Source organism: Myxocyprinus asiaticus, chromosome 38 (assembly GCF_019703515.2).
Source record: "Myxocyprinus asiaticus isolate MX2 ecotype Aquarium Trade chromosome 38, UBuf_Myxa_2, whole genome shotgun sequence".
Lineage (NCBI taxonomy): Eukaryota > Metazoa > Chordata > Actinopteri > Cypriniformes > Catostomidae > Myxocyprinus > Myxocyprinus asiaticus.
This window is the reverse complement of record NC_059381.1, coordinates 35,458,117-35,480,514: the sequence shown is the minus strand read 5'-3', so window position 1 is coordinate 35,480,514 and position 22,398 is coordinate 35,458,117. Positions and strand designations below refer to the sequence as shown.

General features: G+C 38.4%; 1 protein-coding gene across 6 annotated transcripts in view; it reads left to right on the top strand.

The window, feature by feature from the left end:
- Positions 1-507: 507 nt before the first annotated feature.
- The window catches only part of LOC127429130 (actin-binding LIM protein 3-like), a 146,252-nt gene continuing 124,361 nt past the window's right edge, over positions 508-22,398 (top strand). For all 6 annotated transcript variants that reach the window (XM_051677968.1, XM_051677971.1, XM_051677970.1 and 3 more), the window contains exon 1: positions 508-886. In XM_051677968.1, the coding sequence (XP_051533928.1) occupies positions 874-886 (13 nt within the window). In that variant the 5' untranslated portion in view covers positions 508-873. The remainder of the gene's footprint in view (positions 887-22,398) is intronic.

The window sequence follows — 22,398 nt, the reverse complement described above, 5'->3', positions numbered from 1 at the left end:
GGAAAAAATTACTGCGTGCACCTTTAAATGCCATCCTTCCGCCAGAAAATGTAGTCCCCGACAGTAATCCACTGGGCAGCGCCATGATGATTCTAATTGCCTGAACTGATGAATAAATTTCACGCTAAACTTGTGCAGTTGTTGGCTGTCATAACTCAAAGTAGTTAATGATATAAACGTAACTAACCTCGGACCATCGATTCATGATAAATACATACTCAGGTGAGGCACTGTAAAAAAAAAAAAAAAAAAACGGTCATCTCGACTCTGTGAAACAGAAACAGCAAAATAACCAATTAGTTAGCAGACTAATAATAGTAGCCGTTTCAGTTTTGTGGTCAGTGTGTTTACTGTAGCCTACTGTGATAAATAGACAACTAAAGCAGTATAGAAGCACATTTGTGTTTCTCTACAAATTGCAATACCGACAAAGTCCAGAAGGTGGAAGTTTCTTATTATTTTTACACTCGTGGTGGGTGTCGGTCTTCTCTGGAGAGGGGAGAGAGGAGGAGAGGAAGACAGTCTTTGTCCCGTGAGCATCTTCGGGTGGACACATGCGCTCAGAGGAGTGACAGAGTGCAGTTGGGACAGAACAGGAGCTCCGCTGCGGGATTCATGCTGTGCAGGCGGGCTGTGATTGAGCAGCTCATGCAGGACCTCCAGTGCAATCCGGATTTACTGTTTTCCAATCCCTTAACCAGACAGAAAGAGAGCGGTGGGCACTGCTGATACACCCTGTCCTTCAAAGTCTAGAGGTTTATTCTTCACACCTTCACCTGGACCTGAGGTCCTCTCAGTTTTATTTATTAAGAATGCAATGAAGAAATGGTGAAGAGAGAGTGAGTGTGAGCTGCTCGAGGACACTTTTCCATCATGAACACGAACGGTAAGAATTTCATATCAGTTTGGCCACATTTGAAGAAAAGTCAATATCAAGATCTGTCTGCTTTATTGGCTACTTAAGCGATATTTGCATCATATAAATTTGATAAAGTGAAGAATATTGTGGGCAGTTAGTAAACACATTACTCACCTGGAAAATAGATTATTATTATTATTATTTATTTATTTTTTTTTACTAAGTTTAGATATTTCTTATATTTGTGATATCTGTGATAATATAGTAGTAAAATGGTCTAGATATTTATTTAAAGTCAATTTCATACATTAAAGATTGACTACAGGAAAATATATATATATTGAATATTTTAACCGTTGTTACCCAAGCAGGAATAAAGTTAATTGAGCACACATTGACTCAGTGGGGCATGTTGTCACACTGTATGGTTTAAGTTGTCAAAATGGGACCCTGCCATTTAATAGACTATTAAAGAAAAACAAATTTAAGCTAAATTTAATTATAAAGAACAAAATGGTTCCTGCAACAGCAAAAATGTAAAATGTTATTTAAAAAAAATGTACAGTAATATATTAAATATTTGACATTTAATTACTTTATATTTATATGATTATATTTATAATTAATTATACATTCATTTATAATAAATAATTAAAAAAGATATTTTAAATTTTTTTATTTTATTTATAAAAAATCTGACATAAAGAAAAACTCCCAGTTAAAGTCTACCTTCATTATATGGTTGACTTTTGCCTGAAAGTATGTCAATGTGGTTTTATTGTTCACTTGCTTATCCCACAGCTATTACAAAGATATGATATTGGAATTGTAGTTTGGAGGATAGAATTCACCAAACATATCCTAATTTAAGTCTGTTTTGAACTAAATGTTTAAAACCAGAATACAGCTGCTAGAGAAAATAAGATTTTGTGCATTTGTACATTTGAATCCAAATCTTACAATTACTAAGATTTGGCCCTTTTGACAACTTCTCACAACTGAAGCATTGGGTCTAATCCCAGATGAAGATCACCCAGTTAATCATGTAGTAGCTTTCTGTTTTATTTTACATCAGTGCATGTCTAAAGATGTATAATACTTCCTGGATAGGTGAACAAGTGACTAAAGAGTCAATTAACAGTATTGCTGTTTGAATAAAGGCAGCTGTCCAACAAGTCTCATCTCTCCTTTCAGTATTGAGTTCCCCTTTCAGTTGCCTTCAGCAAATGTTCTTCAGGTACATCTGTTGAGCACATTACAATTACAAGGGTCCAGTTGAAATACTGCTGAACTGCAACAAACCCTTGTTGTAAAACCTTTGAAGTTTGACTCTTAGTTGTAATTGAATGCCTATAATTCTGTTTTTCTAATAAATACCAGATTTGAACAGGAGCCTCACTCATGCTGTGCAAATGGGAAAGACTTACTAGTAAAGGTAGCAATAAGTAGACACAAATGTTTTTGATAATACTGCTTTTTGTAGTTCACATTGTATGTATATGTGTAAATTTACAGAAGTTTACTTGTGTGTAACAATTTGGGGAGTCTGGCAGGGTCGTAACCAGTGTTTGAAAATGAGGAAAGTCCGGGGTGGGGTGTCATGAATTGTACCTGTCTCTCTCTCTGTCTGTCTGTCTCTCTGTGATAAGTAATAAGAACATTGAGCAGGGGTGCACACACTTTTCATATAATGTTATTTTAGTAAGAACCATGCACAATTTAAATAGGCCTACATTGTATTCACACTGTGAAAAAATCCTGTTGTTTAAAAAAAAAAAAAAAAAAAAAAAAAAATGGCAGCTGTGGTTGCCAGAATAATTATGTAAAAAATAAAGTAAAAATGTAAACAACTTTACAGAACAACCTGTAAATTATATAGTTTAAAACTGTACTTTACATGACCACGATGGCACTGAAAAAAACAATCTGTTAAATTTACAGTAAAAAAAACTCATAAACTTGATATTAATCTTCCAAAACTGTAAAAATCTGCTTTTTACTTAATAAGATATAGTTAATCACCATAATAATTACAGGAGAGCACATGATGACATGAAGTTCATCAGTAGTGGCCTTTCCAGGAGCAATGACCAGTAAACATGTAGAGACAATGCTCAGTGTCACTCACACAAACACTAAACACCATCATGCCCCATTATTGTTTTTTTACTGTAACTTTAACAATAATTTATTGTAAAAAGTAGGGATGCACCGATCTGATACCTGGATCGGTATCGGCTCCGATACTGTCATTTTTAGATGGATCAGGTATCGGTCCGACGAGCCCGATCTAAATCCGCTACTGTGTGTTAGTCATGTTCGTTACTGTCAAGCTCCAGAAATGATATAAAAAAACATAAAAACACCATTAAAGTAGTTCATATGACTCGTGTATTTTATTCAGAACCACTTGAAGATGTACGATAGCTCTGTGAATCACAAAAGGCTGTGTTTAATAAGTAAATATATAAAATGCACGTGGAGCTCCAGCACGTTACTGAATGCCACTGCTCTGTTTATACACACACTCGCGACTATTTTAGCCATCACGCATTGCGAAACATTTGAGCGCTACTCCTGAACAACATCTAAGATGTAGATGCTCAGTAGTTCAATTCACTTATAATATACATTTAGAACAGCACCAGAGGAGCATTTTACCAGAATTTGAATAAGAAGCGAGTTAAACTACTGTGAACTTGCTAACAAACAGAATACATACAGGACTTCCTGGAGAGTTCAGAATGTCAAAATAAAAGCATGAAGGTTTAAAAAGTGCACGATTTAAATATATTGCTGTTGTATTTAAAAGTCAAAAATAATAATATTAATAATTGTATTATTGTTATTATTGTCATCATTAGTATTTGTTTACAATTTATAACAGTTTGTAACAGTAAGTTGAATGGGTTCCAAAAAATAACTGTGTGAATGAAAAGTGAGCTGATATCTTACAACTAAATTGAACAAAAAAGAGATCTGAATCCTTTAAAGTCCAGATGCAAGTTGAAACATTTAAAAAAAAAAAAAAAAAATGGTTTCTTTTCTACTGAAGACTTGAAGACTGGATTTAATGTTATTTTTGTTGCTACATTATCCAGTATACTAGTTAATAATAAAGTGTTTCTTAATAAGCTATACATTTATACTGAAATAATGTGTAGTTAGAGGTTTGTGTTTCTTTACATATTAAAGAGTACTCCCAATTAGTTCCACACAATAATGTAAAGAGATTCTAAACTGATTATGCAAAAAAACAACACTGGTATTGGATCGGGATCAGCCGATACCGAGATTTCCGGTATCGAAATCGGATCGGAAGAGAAAAAGTGGTATCGGTGTACATGTACTCTCTTGTTAAACATAATGTACATTTTGACCATTAATTATACAGGAAAATCATACTTTTACTAAAAAATTTATTTTTACAACATTTTATTGTAAAAACTACTGTATTGTCTTTTAAAATATATAAAAAATATTTACTGTATATTTTAGTTAATATTCGTTAATCAATCAACGTTTTATTTCTGTAGCATTTTTACAGTCTTTCACCGCTAAAATTACATACGATTTTTACAGTGCCCGATACCACAATTTCAGTTGTCAATACCAATACCAGTTAAATTTAATTATTATCTAAACCAATTTGATACCACTACAAAAACTAATACTATTTTGTTGATTAAGTAAAAATTGTTTCCTGTTCTCAAGTACTTATTAAATACAAGTAAACAGTCAGTAATAAAATTAGAACAAAGAAACAAATTACAAGCAACAGAACAATGAAATACAAATGAAGAAAACATTGCTTTCACAAGTTTTTCACAGCAGTATCAAGTATTCTGGTAAATTCTGAATGATTTGTAGTGAATGTGACCATAAAGCATTTGTATTACTGGTCTTCACTGTATAATTAATTAATTAATTAATTAATTCAATTGTATTTATTTATCACACATTATACATGTGCACATATACAGTGAAATTATTTTTTTCACATATCCCAGCTAAGCTGGGGTCAGAGTGTAGGGTCAGCCATGATATGGTGCCCCTGGAGCAGATAGGGTCAAGGGCCATGCTCAACGGCCCAGTGGTGGCATCTTGGCAGTGCTGGGGCTTGAATCCCCAACCATATAACCAGTAACCCAGAGCCTTAACCGCTGAGCCACCACTGCCCCAATGGAACAATCACTGCCCCTATATTTATATATATATTATATCATGTCAATTATACATGAATACTTTTAAAAGCCTTTAAATTAATCCAGCCAAGAGCAGTGAGTGGTTCATATTTTGGCTATAGCTGTTGGGTAAACAAGTAAACACAATATATCCAAATTTACCCAACTGTTTTCACTGAATTATACATGTAGACACTCTAAGGAAATGTTTTCAACTGCTGATTGTTTTTCATTCAGTTGTATATAGATTCTAATTTTAGAACTGTTAAAAATTAAAAAAATGTAATCAAGGTCCGGACTGGGGTTAGCTGTCGCACATAGAAGGGATATATCTCAATAACTATAAGGTTTTGAGTCAAAAGTCCAATTACTAAGGTTGCTGCTGGAAGTGGTATTAGGGAGGCCAGCAGGGGGTGCTCACCCTGTGGTCTGTGTAGGTCCTAATACCCCAGTATAGTGACGGGGACACTATACTGTAAAAAAGCACCGTTTTTTGGATGAGACGTTAAACCGAGGTCCTGACTCTCTGTGGTAAGATCCCAGGGCATTTCTCGTAAAGAGTAGGGATGTAACCCCGGTGTCCTGGCCAAATTCCCCCCATTGGCCCTTATCTGTCATCCATCCCTGAATTGGCTCTATAACTCTACTCTCTCCTCTCCACCAATAGCTGGTGTGTGGTGGGCGTTCTGGCACACTATGGCTGCCATCGCTTCATTCAGGTGGATGCTGCACACTGGTGGTGGTTGAGGAGATTCCCCCTATACTATGTAAAGCGCTTTGAGTGCATAGAAAAGCACTATATAAATGTAAGAAATTATTATTACTATTAATTACACATACAGTATATGTGTTCTCTTTAGCAGTGGTTTAGTATGTTAGTTTCAAAGTTCAAAAGGAATATTCCGTATGCAGTACAAATTCATCTCAGTCAACAGCATTTGTGGGATTATGTTCACTACCACAAAAACATATTGGTGCTGAACATCTTCGCCACTGTACTACTCAATCACTGGTGAGTAAAATGTGAAAATTTACCTGCCAGTGGCTAATCACAGACATTTTTAGTCACATGACTAAAATTTGGTCGCATATGCGAGTGATTTACTTGCATTGTAGAGGGTTGCGTCTTCTATCAATTTAAGATTCGATACAGGGATTGTTCAAATGAAGATTAATCAGAAAATCGATATTTTTACCCAGCCCTAATAGACATAGTGTTGTTTACCGTAGCACATTAGATGGACCAGTGGTTTAACATTATTAAAGTACTGTAAAAGTTAAGAGTGCAGAAATGCTGTGCTCTCTGGCTTGAATCGCTGGAGTTTAAACAAAACATCTGTGCTGGCTGTTTGCCACCACGCATCCAACAGTGGATATAAAAATATGCTGAGAGATAGAAGTCAAGTGTGCAGGTTACTACATCCTGCTGGTTGCATGTTTGTTAATGCAGATATCACAGAGTACTTGTAACAGCGTGAAAAATTAATGCACATCTTTATTATGACTATAATGGTTCTCTAATACTGTAGGAATAACATGCAGAACAGGGCCGTGCACAGACATTTTTGGAGGCTGGTGCTCAAGCTAAGAAAAAGGGCACCCCTCTCATAATTATTTATAAAAAATAAAGTTACACACAGTAGCACATCTTTTACTTACATATTTGTTTTTATTTCAATACCCATACACTCATGCAAATGTTTAATACTCAACAGATTTCTACAAAATTTTCAATTCACACAGGGACGATGGTCTTTAGCACTCACTTTTGTCAGTGTTTCCCACAGGATTTTGTGAGACTGGTGGGTGGACCTCGGACCCTCTGGGGCGGTCCGGGAGCATGGTCCCCCGCAAGAAAATGTTGTACATTTTAAAGTTAAATGCGTCAATCTGGTGCACTTTGAGATCAAAATTAAGAGGCTAAATCGATGAAGAACTGTGTGCTCTTGTAAACAATTTTGTGCTCTAGTAGTAATTTAATCATAAACACATTGGTTGTATAGATATGAATGGTGATGACATGGCAAAAAAGTCACACCCACAAAACATAAAGGAGACGGAGTTTAACGCAGTTCACAAATGGTCAAAACACAACATCGACTAGAGCATACATTTGAGCCATCAAAGAAATGAAGCAAAAGTGCTTACCTGTGCTGAACTTAACCTCAGATGCTGACTGGGAGTGAGAGATGCTTTGCCGAAGCAACAGCGCAAAACACAACGCTATAGATCTTTTATGTTATTATGAGAAGTGTAAAAATATTTTCAGTTCATTATGGAACTGCTGTGGACAAATTAGACTGTGGCGGGCCACCACAGTCTAGGTAATTAATGGGAAACACTGCTATTTCTACATTTATCACAAGAACAGGCAACACCAAAGAAAACAATGCCACATTGTGCATGCTTTAGTGGTCTATAAAATAAGTTACCATTCAAAATCAACAAATCTTTACACAAAATTGAAAGAGGCTGTTCTCTGACTAAATAAAATAATAAACCAACCAATCTACCCTCCAAACTACAGAGTAGGCCTATGTTCAGTTGTAACAATTAGGCTAAGTGCATTCTGTGTGGTGAGGTGAAGGGAGCAGGATCATTCTGCTGCTTTTAAAATTAAAATGTGATGAACAGTTAAACTTTCAAATCTGTAGGGGCCTGGGTAGCTCAGCGAGTATTGACGCTGACTACCACCCCTGGAGTCACGAGTTTGAATCCAGGGCATGCTGAGTGACTCCAGTCAGGTCTCCTAAGCAACCAAATTGGCCTGGTTGCTAGGGAGGGTAGAGTCACATGGGGTAACCTCCTCGTTGTCGCTATAATGTGGTTCTCGCACTCAGTGGGGCACGTGGAAAGTTGTGTGTGGATCGCGGGAGTAGCATGAGCCTCCACATGCGGAGTCTCCATGGTGTCATGCACAACAAGCCATGTGATAAGATGCACAGATTGATGGTCTCAGGGAGGGGCAGGGGCTCGTGCTGTCATGCAGAATTAGAACACAAATGCAGTTGTCGGGCAGTATAACACCTTTGACAATTAATGCCATTGGCCAAATTTTAAAACTAAAATATAAAATTAGAAAAAGAAATAAAAAAATGTCTTGCAAAAAGTGCACTTACCTAGTCAGAGGCCAAAAGGGCAGGTGCTTAAGCACCACCTGGGGTCTATCTGTGCACATGTGTGATGCAGAATAATTTGTCGTACTACTGAAGCTATTCCAGGATATATACCGTTGCCTGAATATTCTGTTTGCCTGATCTTCAGACTGAGCCTCACAGAAATGACTGAACAGAATACTGATTCTTGTCTCTCACTCACCACCAAACTCCCAAATGCACACACTCTTTGAATGGTGCATTTGTCATTTCAAGTGGCATACAGAAAATTTGTTGACAGACAAATTGTTACTTCTGCAACTCAAAAACCCAGACACTTCTTACAGTATAAAGCATTTTCTTTTGCAAACCCATTACCTTCATCCATACAGTGGCTTGGAGGTTTTTACACCCAGCTTCCTCAGGCTTTGGGTCTTGATTCATTACTCACTTTTTTCCATTTGTTTTTACATGATTAGCAGCCACTTTAGAGCTAACAGGGCTCAGGGGTCTTTCTGAGGATTTTTTGTTGTTCATTATCATTCCCTGCTTTCATAACTCTGGTTCTAGTGTTATGGTACATGTGAATGCTCTCTGATCTTGTAACATACACATTGCCCCCTGTTCGGCTCCTGGACTTTAATTAGACATAGCGCTGCATCAGCATATCGTCATGTTTCCATCAACCTCAGTTCAAAGCTTCCATCCTGCATCTTTCGAGAGAGATACTGTATCACTAAAAATTTAATGTTTTCTAGTATACAGTATAATCTTTCTTTACCCATGTTGCCATTTAAAAGGCACCGTAACATATATATATATATATATATATATATAAAAATTAGGGGCCAAGCCCTAAAGAGGCGGAGCCCCTATTGTATTTGTTAGTTTTCTTATTATTATTATTCTTACCCTGCAATGGGAGTCTATGGTAGCCCTCATAGGACCGTTCATAGGAAACTGATTGTTTGTCACAATGATAGGGGTTGGCATACAGTAAATAACCCTCTGACAAAGTTTAGGGTGTCTGGAAACAAAACATTTTGGCCTAGAAACAAAACTCTTATTTTCAAATTTCTCTGCTCATGATGATTATGATGGACCCCTTACATTAAAACTCCCCCCATTACAGTGGCCACTATCTTGGATTGTGACATTTACCCATTTTTCTTTTCATGCCCTACAAACTTTTTCCATTTTGCCTGAATATTCAATTTGTCTGATCTTCAGACTGAGCCACACAGAAATGACTCAACAGTATTTTGATTCTCATTACCATTTGGAAGTTACGGCAAAACAAAGTTATCGATGTTGATGTGAAACAGGAAGTGAGGCTGACAAAACTCTTTGGTCTATCGAAGGAAAAATTTGGTATGCTTCATTAAGTCCATGATCCGAGTGTACATGCCAAGTTTTGTGATATCTCAAAAACTGCTACTTTTGCTCATAACTTCTGAGCCATTTGTCCTAATATTCCTGTGTTTGGTGTCTATGGATTTCTTGGGTCATGAGGATTTCAGCGATTCCAATTATCGGTGATATTGCCTTTCTGCCATTTAGACTTTTAATATAAAGTGAAGTATTTTTTTAACTGTTTGTCAGATTTATAAGAAAATGTGTATATGTCTTTGACATCATGTCCTGAGGGTACCTGAGCAATTTCGGTACCTGAGCAGAACTTACAGTTCCAATGAAAATTAGCATGTTTAGCATACTACATGCTATGCTATCATGGTAATCAGTTAGCATTTAGAACAAAATAGCCTTAAAGTATATAATACTATATAGAATACATGTATTCTATCTTTTAAGACTATTTTGTTTTCATGCTATCCATAGGCAACATTAGCATACCATACTAATTGGTTAGCATGCTAACCAATGCTTTTTTGTGTTAACTGGAAACTTGGATTGTCTCTTTGCCATCATTGAGAAGAGTCAATTGATTGGTGCAGCGTTTAAAGCTCTGGACTATGGTTCAATGGGATGTTCGAGTCCAGCAAAGGATTGTTTTTAAAACTGTACTTCTGTTGACAGGGTTGGGGAGTAACGGAATATATGTAATGGGAATACGTATTTAAAATACAAAATATAAGTAACTGTATTCCACTACAGTTACAATTTAAATCATTGGTATTTAGAATACAGTTACAATCAAAAAGTATTTTGATTACTGAAGAGATTACTTTGCATTTTATTGTCCTTTGTTTCATTTAATATTTAGTCCTTTCAGATGGAAAACACTTATACATATAAATGATGCGATCCAAAGTGCATTTGAACAGCGGTGAAACTCTCTTATGATGTGTTACATTCATACGAGCAGACAGAGAAGTAAGTTTGAAGTAAGTTTGGAGCAGAAGAAATAGAAATAAGCCTTGTGTAAATTGTTAGCTTTTTGCTAAGCTAAAATGCTATTTCTAGCCATTTTACATGCACGTTACCAGGCACGATCATATTTATTTACCAAGAAAATTCACTTTGGATCATAATTTCTTTTTTCTAGTAAGACCTTTGATATTAGGGCAAAAATCGTATTCTTGATAATAATGTTTGTATTGTTTTCCTGTAAAAATATCTAAAAATCCTTAAAACAAGATCAATTTGATTTATCTTTTTTTAGAAACAACTCTGCATAAGATATTTAGGTTTTTCAGAGAATGTATTTTTAACATGTGTATTTTGTCTTACTGTACTGGCAGAGTTTTTATAGTCAAAACAAGTGAAAAAAAATCTACCAGTGCTGAAGAAGTAATCCAGAGTATTTCGAATACGTTACTGAGTAATCTAATAAAATATGTTACAAATTACATTTTACAGCATGTATTCTGTAATCTGCAGTGGAATACATTTCAAAAGTAACCTTCCCAACCCTGTCTGTTGACCTTTGAGTCTTCATGTTGGGGTTACTACAATGTAGCCCATACTTCACTACACAATGTATCCTTCAGTTCACAACCACTTAGCTGTAACAAAATTTTCTCAGCAACTCTTAACTTGGACTGTCTCTTTGGTGTCATTAAGACTTGTCGATTATGTGGTGCAGTGGTTAAAGCACTGGACTTCAGTCAAAAGATTGGGAGTTGAAACCCTGCCTGTCTTGTCTTAAGGTGTGGTCACATTTACCTTTGCACTGTGAAATTCCACGGGCGAAATAGAGTCATTTTAATGGCAAAGTGCATGATTGTGAATTCCGCGCAATGTACTTCTGGTGATGAAGAATTACTCCTCGCGGATTTCGCATGGTGTTCAAGTTTGGTGAAATTTGTCAGGCGAATTCTCCACGTTGACAAATATAAAATTGCATGGTTTGTCAGTGACATCTGTGTGGCCGGTGCTTCGTACAAAGCTACATGGAATATTCACCATAGAAAAGGATATCATTTTAGCGGCGAGCTTCTTTTTACCTTCACTCTGCCAAAGTATAAAGTGCTGCATTAAAAAGAGGATGCTTGACAATTCGTTTTTTTTTTTTTTTTTTTGCTAGTTTTACACACACTCAACGTCCACTGAATTTTGCTGTGCAAAGGTAAATGTGGCCACACCTTTAGAGTTGTGCTGCTGTTGTACTAGAGCTCTTTGCATTGTGCTTAGTGAATGCCTGTAAGGTTTGGCCCTAATCATTGCTGCTTGCAGCTATATTTATTATTTACTTTCTCCCCTTAGAATTAAACAGTCCAACTTTTTGCCATTGTGCCTTAAAGAAACACCCCTTTGCATGCGAAATGAGCTAAAATGTTTTTCTGCGCTCACACACAAGCTGCAGGTTTGCTGTCGGGTCCAATACTTCCCCATACTTCAATAACAGCCTCTTTGCAAAGACTGAATTACATTTTGACAGATTCAGAAAACAATTGCCTCTGAAATGTGCAGATAAAACTGTTAAGGAGGGTGTTGTTAAAAATAAACTTATTTGTAATGTTGGGATTCTTCAGAAGGATCTGCGGAGTGGTAGGTTCTATACACAGCCAGAAACAGTACATGATTTGACAAACTTTGCCTCATTTTACTGTTATCATTAGTACTTGTGGTGTTTAATAGTATCTATCCTATTTCCTCTTTATTACCTCACCTTGACTGTGCAGTCCAAGTTTCTTTTTACCTAACAAGCATCATTGACGTGTAAATGTGGATGGTCACGTGATAACCTATTCATCTGTCTGACGTCAGAAATTTGAGGAAGTTCTGTATAAGACTTAGTTTCAATAAATGGTTGTTTTGGACTGAGGAGGAAGTTACATTATGTTTTCATAGAACTGTGACATCAGCCCCATTCTGCCTAGTTACTGACAAGCACCATCCCCATAACACATTTTGCATCAGTTCAACTGCGTTACCTTCTCCTGTTGCGCGACCGAAAGTGTGTTGCATTAGCAGTGTTCTTGTCCCACGTCGAAACCAGAAAAGTAATCGCGTTCGCATAATCAGTAACAAGGGCGATTCGAAGGTTCCATTTTCCCTCTAAGATTACATTTTCATTAATCAACTGCAGGTTAGGTTTAGGGTTGGGGTTCATACGTTCCAAAAAACTTTGGCCTCTGGGGGCAGTGCTTCAAATTTCAGTAAGCCAAGTTTAGCTCAAGAAATGTCCATCTACTGCTTGCAAATTCACAGTTGCTGGGTTTCCATCCAACTATTTTTATGCATATTTTGAAGTTGCGTATAAGAATCCTGAATGGAAACGCTTGATATGTGCATAAATTGTCTAAATGTACTTAATAGTTTATGCGCTAGACAGAGGTTGCGCTAGATGACGTGGTTTGACCATTTGTGCACATAAAGCACGATGGCAATCTGCTCATTGGTTGGTATTGGTGTGCGAGAGCCAAGAGAAAGCTCCGACCTTGGCACACAATTCTTTGAACATAGCCCATGACATTCAGAAGTGTTTAACCCACAACTGGTCCTCACAATCAGCCAGAACAGTTTTGAGGCCGGGCGCTACCAGGTAAATGGAGGCCGGCGGCATAACAGCCATTTCAGCCCTCATTACATTCATTCCGCGGCGTCTCCCGGCAGCATTTAATAAAATGATGTATAATTCCTCTAATCTCGCAAATAAATCTCCCCTTATGACGAGGCGAGCTCCTTTAAAATAATGATAAAAAAATAATAATGCGCATGATGCAGTAAATGGAAACGCGCAACGACTCGCATTTTCTTAAGTTGAATTTTTAGAAATACGCTTAAATGTGAAACATTTTGGATGGAAACCCAGCTAGTGAGACCAGTCTGACCAAGAACTGAATTTTTCAACTGAACCATCTACCGCAGAAGTTTAATATCCAGATGTTAATCCAATACATTGTGTAGACATCACATGGTACATCATCTAATTGACATTCACTAGTCTCGTAAAGCTTGACATATGGATGGTTTATGCGGCTTTATCAAGTCTGCCTCAAGCTCTTCCAGTAAAGCTTCTTAATGTCACAGTATTTACAGTAGGCCATATGGACAAATACCATTATAAGGTCAGCGGCAAAGGATTCACTCACTATGTACAGCGGGTCTCAGCAGTCATTCTGAAGTTAAAGAGATGTTTCTCACCAGTTTTTGAATTTATAACATAAAGGGAGTGAGGGAAATGTAAGTTGTGATCACCCGTGTCAGAACTGTAGATGCTGATACTGAACTAGGTCCCTCTCTAACACAATTTCTTATACAGTACAAAACGGCAGTTATGTAACCGTAAATCTGGAACCCTTGAAGAACTGCGGTGGTCTGACTGTTTTGCCGATGTATTGCTTCCCACATCATTCCATCCGTGGGCAATTTTGGAGAGGGTCCCAGAAATGGACAACAAACCTACTGAAGCAAAACAGAAGTCTTCATAATATTAATAAAGCATTTTTATATTAAATCTATACACAACCAGTAAAAAGTTTGGACACACTTGCCTGAATTTATGTTTTTTCATTATCGTTAATACATTTTGATCTAACGTCTCATTACTTAAGGACTTGAAATTAGTTTTGCAGACAAATATAAATTATGCATATGTATGAATTTGGATTTTAAACAAATGTCCAGCATATATGGGAACTCCTTAAATACATCTCAGGATGCACATCATGAAGTTGGTCTACTTTGAAGAAGCTCAAATGTAAGATAGTTTTGATTTGTTTAACATTTCTGATCTTTAAATAATTCCTACACCAGGGCTCCAGACTAAAAAAAATTACTATGGAGAAATTGGCTCCTCAACTGAAACATTTAGGATCCAAATGATGGAATTGCACAATTTCGATACTTGATCAGAAGCAAGATAGAAAGCCGAAGAAAATAAATCCTAACCCTCTCACAAACAGATAAGGGAAATATAAAATGCACTCTTACAATATTTTTTTATGTATTACAATTTAAACACTACAAAGTAAACATTTTCATACAACAAAAGTAGATAATCAGCGATTGCATGTTATAAAGGTTCATTATTCCAGTAATCTGGTAGTCAGTTGTGAACTCACTGGTGGCTGATTCACTGTATGAATTGCTGAGAAAGTGACTCTGATGCTAACCTGAGCTCCTGAGTATCTTGAATCTTTACAGCTGATTCATTAAAAAGACCTGATTCAAAAGAATAATTCGTCCACGAATCGCTCGTTTGTTGTTGCGAGCAGCGAGCTCATCTCAACAGAAAGGGTGAAAAGTGTCATAAAACACACTGGTGTAAGATCTAAAGATGTAATTCAACAACCAGCAAGAAGATATCTGAAGAAACCGCATAGAAACGCACACAAAGTGTTCTAAAACTAGATTTAAAATTATTGTCGCAATAACTGAATTTTTGTCGCATTTGCGACCATTTTAGTCGCAGTCTGGAGCCCTGTATACTTCTATTAGTGTTATTTCATAGTTTTGATGACATTGTTATTATTCTAAAATGTCAAAAATATCAATAATAAAGAATGAGAAGATGTGTCTAAATGTTTGGCTGGTAGTATATTAGGGTTCACACGGTATACCGGTGCTATCGTAATATTGCGTTACCAAATATTTTTTAGCGATACGATATCATCTTGTGACTAATTTCGGTACCATACTCTTTTCTAGTGCTATTAGCAAAATGTATGGGATGTGATATTTTTTAGATTAAATCAATGACAAATTGACAATTAATCTCAATAAAGGCCAAGTGTGATCATTAAAAAGCAGAAGGATGTCATTTTATTAAAGTGTGCGTGCGCTGCGTGCTTCAGAATGAATTAGAGGTGCCACTCTGCTCTCTGTCTTAACACACACACACACACTGTTCGTGCGTGATGCTCAATGCGTTGTGTTTAGTGATTGAGCAGCTGGGAACACTTACATTAATTACTTCTCCAGTAATATTTCAGCTCCAAGTATTTTAGCATTTTATTTGGAATGTGGAGCTTATTAAAACTAACAGTTAAAACACACAGGAGAAACTCAAAGGTCCATTAAAAAAAAAAAGATCTGTTTAACTGGATGCGTGACATTAAAGACATTGTGACAGACAAATATTACTACTGTATAGAAAAATGTAATAGTAATAGCATAGCACTACTAATAACAATAATGTAATAATAAATGGTTTTATTATTATCATAACTGGCATTATTTATAATTATTATTATTATATATTATAATTATATAATAATTATTATTATATTATTAGCAATATCACAAGAACAAGTGTACTGAATATCAGCAGGCTGTGATTCAGCCGAAGCAGCCTTGTGCCACAGGTAATCAGATTTTATTCTTTTATACTGTGAAGCTCTGTTGTGCAGCATTATTATTTTAATTTTCATATTTTCAGGAAAAAGAGGGGGAAAAAGTGTTGTCAGCTGAAAATAACAAGTGTTTTCAGAGCAAGAGCAAGAACAAGACTGCATTCTTTATTTGGAATAACATGCAGTGTTGAATCATGCACAATAAGCCCAGAAACATGCATTAGAAAAGTTAATAAGGTCAAATTTGATTTCATGTTGACTTTTACTCACCATGTCCCAGTACCATCTGGACTTTTTGATTAACAGCCTCGCCTCAGGACAGAGAAAACCGTACATCTCAGAAGAACTGGAGTACAACAGAAAGCAGAACCTCATGGGTGATCACAGCGATCTTTGTAGAAAGTTTGTAGAAATTCCAAGTCTCATCCAAGTCATCAGCCTAGCCGATTTGTAACTGATTGATCTGTGTGACGTTGCCATGGTTTTTGTGGGCAGGGACAGCTTCCCTAGCAACACCACTCAGGAGCCAAAATAATGACAGAAGTGAGTGCAGGGTGCGCTGCCAGTTCCAGAGGGACACCCTGAAGACTGGCACCAGTTCTGGGCACAGATGGCTCGAGAATGACAGAAACAGCACAGCCAAGCTGGACTAAGAGCCACCTAAGAGAAGAGCTAGCAAACCTGAATGTGTCATCCTCAGAGTAGATCTGGAACACTTTTTTTGCATTCATATGCGACTTCTTCAGATATTATTTTGTGCGTTATTGAATTACAGCTTTAGAGCGTGTGTTTTATGACTTGTCACCAGTTCTTTTGAGATTAACCGACTGCACGCAACAACAAACAGGGTGAGCCATAATGTTCGATTCACGACAAATGACTCTTTTGAACCAGGTATTTTTAATGAATCGGCCAAAAAGGTTCACGAAATGAGTTTAAACTCATGAAGGGTGCATTCCATTCAGAAGGGATCATCCCTATGCACTATTCCCTTCGAAGACTTCATCCACAGTGAGAGCTTTTGAGATCTGGGGGATCCTCAGTAATCAAAACAAGCAAGTACAACCCCCCATTATATATACACCATGATCTATGGAAACATGGGTAAATGCTTCACTGGAAACATGGGTAAATGCTTCATGCTGCTACACCCCCCCCCCCATGTATAATTAAAAGTCCGGCATAATGGACCAAACCTTGTTTTGTTTTTTTATTGTTATTATTGGTATTTTGATAGCACAATTAACTGCAGCTGGGAATAGATTTGATTTGGACTCTTGATTTGGACTCAAGATGGCGCCGAGTATGGCTGCTGCGTTGCGAGCTCCGACACAACATAGCAATGTTTTGTTTGTTTTGTTCACAATTCTTATGTTTTTTGTCTTGGATGTTGTCTGCCTTATTGTCTACGACAGACAAACACTTTTGGACTTCACATTCCTCAATGCCGACCCGCTGTTTACAAACACGCAAGCGGAGCCCTTTGTCTGGGCAGCACGGCCGCGGAAACGCAGGAGGAAAAGGGGAAACAGAGCCGGCGTTCTCATCAGAGTAAGACGCCGCGCAAATCGACCCCCGCTACCCACTATTCTACTGGCAAATGTTCAGTCTCTGGATAACAAGCTCTGCGAGCTGAAAGCGCGGATCTCTTTCCAACGAGAGACGAGGGACTGCTGCATTATCTGCCTAACAGAAAGTTGGATGTCTGCGGAGATTCCAGACTCAGCCATTGAACCCGCGGGGTTCTCCGTGCACCGAGCGGACAGAGTGAAAGACCTCTCAGGTAAAACTAGAGGAGGTGGTGTATGTTTTATGATCAACAAATCCTGGTGTGATCAGAGGAACGTACATTCTATCAAGTCTTTCTGTTCTCCTGATCTGGAATTTCTTATGCTTCTGTGTCGACCATTCTGGCTACCGAGGGAATTCACAGCGGTCAATATCACTGCTGTGTACATCCCCCCACAAGCCGACACAGACCGGGCACTCAAGGAACTGTATGGGAGAATAAGTGAGCAGGAAACCGCGCACCCTGAAGCCGCGTTCATTGTGACCGGGGACTTTAATAAAGCCAGTTTAAAATCAGTCGCACCAAAATATCACCAGCACATTAGTTTCAACACACGAGGGGACCGGGTTTTGGACCATTGCTACTCTCCGTTCCGGGATGGCTACAAATCCCTCCCCTGCCCACCATTTGGCAAATCGGACCACTCTTCCATTCTGCTTCTGCCCGCTTACAGGCAGAAATTGAAACAGGAAGCACCCACCCTCAGAACGATCCAGTGCTGGTCGGACCAGTCAGACTCTACGCTACAGGACTGTTTTGATCACACGGACTGGGAGATGTTCCAGTCCACCTCTGATGACGACATCGAGCTTTACGCTGATAGCGTAATGTGTTTCATCAGAAGGTGCGTAGAGGACGTGATTCCGACCAGGACAATACGGATCTATCCGAATCAGAAACCATGGATCAATAGCGATGTTCGCGCGGCACTTAATGTGCGGACCTCCGCTTTTAATTCCGGGAACGCGGAGGAGCATAAACAAGCCAGTTATGCCCTCTGAAAAACTATCAGAACCGCAAAACGCCAGTACAGGAGCAAGATTGAAGGACAGTTTAACATCACCAACTCTAGAAGCATGTGGCAGGGAATTAACATCATCACGGACTTTAAAGGGAATAAAAACTCCGCCATGAACACTGCTGCCTCTCTACCGGATGAGCTAAATACTTTTATGCTCGTTTCGAGGGAAATAACACCGCCCTCGCGAAGAGAGCTCTCGCGGCTGAAGCTACAGAGGTTAGTTCACTCTCCGTCTCTGTAGCGGATGTAACCCGATCCTTCCGACGGGTGAATATCCGCAAAGCCGCGGGCCCAGACGCCATTCCGGGCCGCGTCATCAGAGCGTGCGCGAACCAGCTGGCTGGTGTTTTTACGGACATTTTCAACCTTTCCCTCTCTTTGTCTGTAGTCCCCACATGCTTTAAAACATCCACCATTGTGCCTGTTCCAAAACAATCAAAAATAACTTGTTTAAATGACTGGCGTCCTGTTGCTCTGACCCCCATCATCAGCAAATGCTTTGAGAGACTAATCAGAGATTACATCTGCTCTGTCTTGCCACTCAATCTTGACCCGCTGCAGTTTGCTTACTGCAACAACCGCTCCACTGATGATGCCATTGCATCTACAATACACACTGCTCTCTCCCACCTGGAAAGAAAGAACATTCATGTGAGAATGCTGTTTGTAGACTACAGCTCAGCATTCAACACCATAGTGCCCTCCAAGCTAGATGAGAAACTCCGGGCTCTGGGCTTAAACAGCTCGCTGTGCAGCTGGATCCTGGACTTCCTGTCAAGCAGACGCCAGGTGGTTAGAATAGGCAGCAACATCTCATCACTAACCCTCAACACTGGAGCCCCGCAGGGCTGTGTTCTCAGCCCACTACTGTATTCCTTGTACACACATGACTGTGTGGCAACACATAGCTCCAATGCCATCATTAAGTTTGCTGATGACACGACGGTGGTAGGTCTGATCACTGACAATAATGAAACAGCCTACAGAGAGGAGGTGCACACCCTGACACACTGGTGTCAGGAGCACAACCTCTCCCTCAATGTCAGTAAGACAAAGGAGCTTGTGGTGGACTTCAGAAGAAAAGACAGAGAACACAGTCCCATCACCATCAATGGAGCACCAGTGGAGAGAGTCAGCAGCTTCAAGTTCCTGGGTGTCCACATCACTGAGGAACTCACATGGTCCGTCCACACTGAAGTCGTTGTGAAGAAGGCTCATCAGCGCCTCTTCTTCCTGAGACGGCTGAGGAAGTTTGGAATGAACCACCACATCCTCACACGGTTCTACACCTGCACTGTGGAGAGCATCCTGACTGGCTGTATCTCCGCCTGGTACGGCAATAGCACCGCCCACAACCGCAAAGCACTGCAAAGGGTGGTGCGAACTGCCAGACACATCAGAGGTGAGCTTCCCTCCCTCCAGGAAATATATACAAGGCGGTGTGTGAAAAAAGCTCGGAGGATCAGAGACTCCAGCCACCCGAGCCATGGGCTGTTCTCACTGCTACCATCAGGTAGGCGGTATCGCAGCATCAGGACCCGCACCAGCCGACTCCATGATAGCTTCTTCCCCCAAGCAATCAGATTTCTGAACTCTTGATCTCCCATGATCAAAATACATCAGCACTGCACTTTATTACCCTTACTCTTATATCTCACACCGGACTGTCATAAATTATATTATTATTATTATTATATTATGTTCTCTCTTAACAACTGTCTATCAACCGACAGCCTGAATGTCAATACAGTACATTCTAATATATATATATATATATATACTTTTTTTATACATTTTTATTTTTAATTTTTATTGAATAATGTGTATCTATATAGTGCGTATTGTATACTGTACAGTGTATGTTATTATTTGTATATTGTTGAGTGTAATTGTGTATAACAGATGTTTAAATTGTGTTGTGTTAATTTGTTATTGTAAATTGGTATATGTCTCATCACTGTCACGACTGCTATGTTGATCGGAACTGCACCCAAGAATTTCACACACCATTGCACTTGTGTATATGGCTGTGTGACAATAAAGTGATTTGATTTTGATTTGATTTTTTTTATTTGATTTCAACACTTTAGTGTCTGGGTGGCCCCGTCACAGTAAGGAAAGATCAAGAATATTTTTAAACACATTACAGATAGATAGATAGATCAGATAATGGCTATGTAGTAGTGCTGTCATTCGATTAAAATGTTTAATCGTGGTTAATCGTATACATTTTCATAGTTAATCGCGATTAATCACAGATTTTGAAATTGCTGAAATTGTACTCTATAAATACTTTTCCTGTCAAAATGAATTTATTTCCTTCTTACAAAAGAAAACAATATGTAAAAATAATTCTTTATTACAATTTTTCAAACCAATTCAATTAACATTAAATGTTTCCCAAAGTCTAAGTGGGAGTTTGACCAATTGAAAAAACTAGTTTCCCCATAGGTTGCATATTCATTGCAATGGGCATTAAATCTCTTAAACTCTCATCCTCCACAATATTAATCTGCCGGTAGACTGTGGCTATCCGCTTTCCTACAGCAGTCATGAAGCGCATTCACGATTCGCATCAGGGCGTCAACGCCAGCGCTTTTTTCAACTCCATTAAAAGTCATTCAAATGTGCCTTACATGGGCTGAAAAATGCTTGATTTCTGTCACAAGTCCCATCTGGGCTTGTCTTGTACAACAAATAGCACTAAGAGCTCCTTTCTCCATCAGTTGATCATTGACACGGAATCGTTGTTCTGTGTGTTTGTGGTTTGCACACACCACAAACACACAGAACAGCGATTCAGTGTAATGACTCCGGGTAGACACATTACAAAGGTTCCGCAATTCCAACCAGTGTTTATGCTGGCTTATGCTTTATGTAAGTGCGTTAATCGCGGTTAAGAAAAACGAACCCGTTAAACTTTAATCGCATGCGTTAATATGTTAATTTTGACAGCTACACATGGGGGAAGGTGCGATGGATCCGGATAAGACAATTTTTGTGATAGTTTCAAATTATTCTACGTATGAGGGTATGTATAGTCGGATTTCACATTATTTAAATCCATGCAATACTTCTCAATAAGATGAGCATGACAGTTAAAACTACATTTATTCTGTGGGAGAGCAACAGTCTTTAACAAAGATCTCAAATTTGATCCAATGTTGTTTAGTTTTCTCTAACAGGATATGTATCAGTACCAGCACATACAGGTGCATCTCAAATTAGAATGTCGTGGAAAAGTTCATTTATTTCAGTAATTCAACTCAAATTGTGAAACTTGTGTATTAAATAAATTCAATGCACACAGACTGAAGTAGTTTAAGTCTTTGGTTCTTTTAATTGTGATGATTTTGGCTCACATTTAACAAAAACCCACCAATTCATTATCTCAAAATTAGAATACATCATAAGACCAATAAAAAAACATTTTTAGTGAATTGTTGGCCTTCTGGAAAGTATGTTCATTTACTGTATATGTACTCAATACTTGGTAGGGGCTCCTTTTGCTTTAATCACTGCCTCAATTCGGCGTGGCATGGAGGTGATCAGTTTGTGGCACTGCTGAGGTGGTATGGAAGCCCAGGTTTCTTTGACAGTGGCCTTCAGCTCATCTGCATTTTTGGTCTCTTGTTTCTCATTTTCCTCTTGACAATACCCCATAGATTCTCTATGGGGTTCAGGTCTGGTGAGTTTGCTGGCCAGTCAAGCACACCAACACCATGGTCATTTAACCAACTTTTGGTGCTTTTGGCAGTGTGGGCAGGTGCCAAATCCTGCTGGGAAATGAAATCAGCATCTTTAAAAAGCTGGTCAGCAGAAGGAAGCATGAAGTGCTCCAAAATTTCTTGGTAAACGGGTGCAGTGACTTTGGTTTTCAAAAAACACAATGGACCAACACCAGCAGATGACATTGCACCCCAAATCATCACAGACTGTGGAAACTTAACACTGGACTTCAAGCAACTT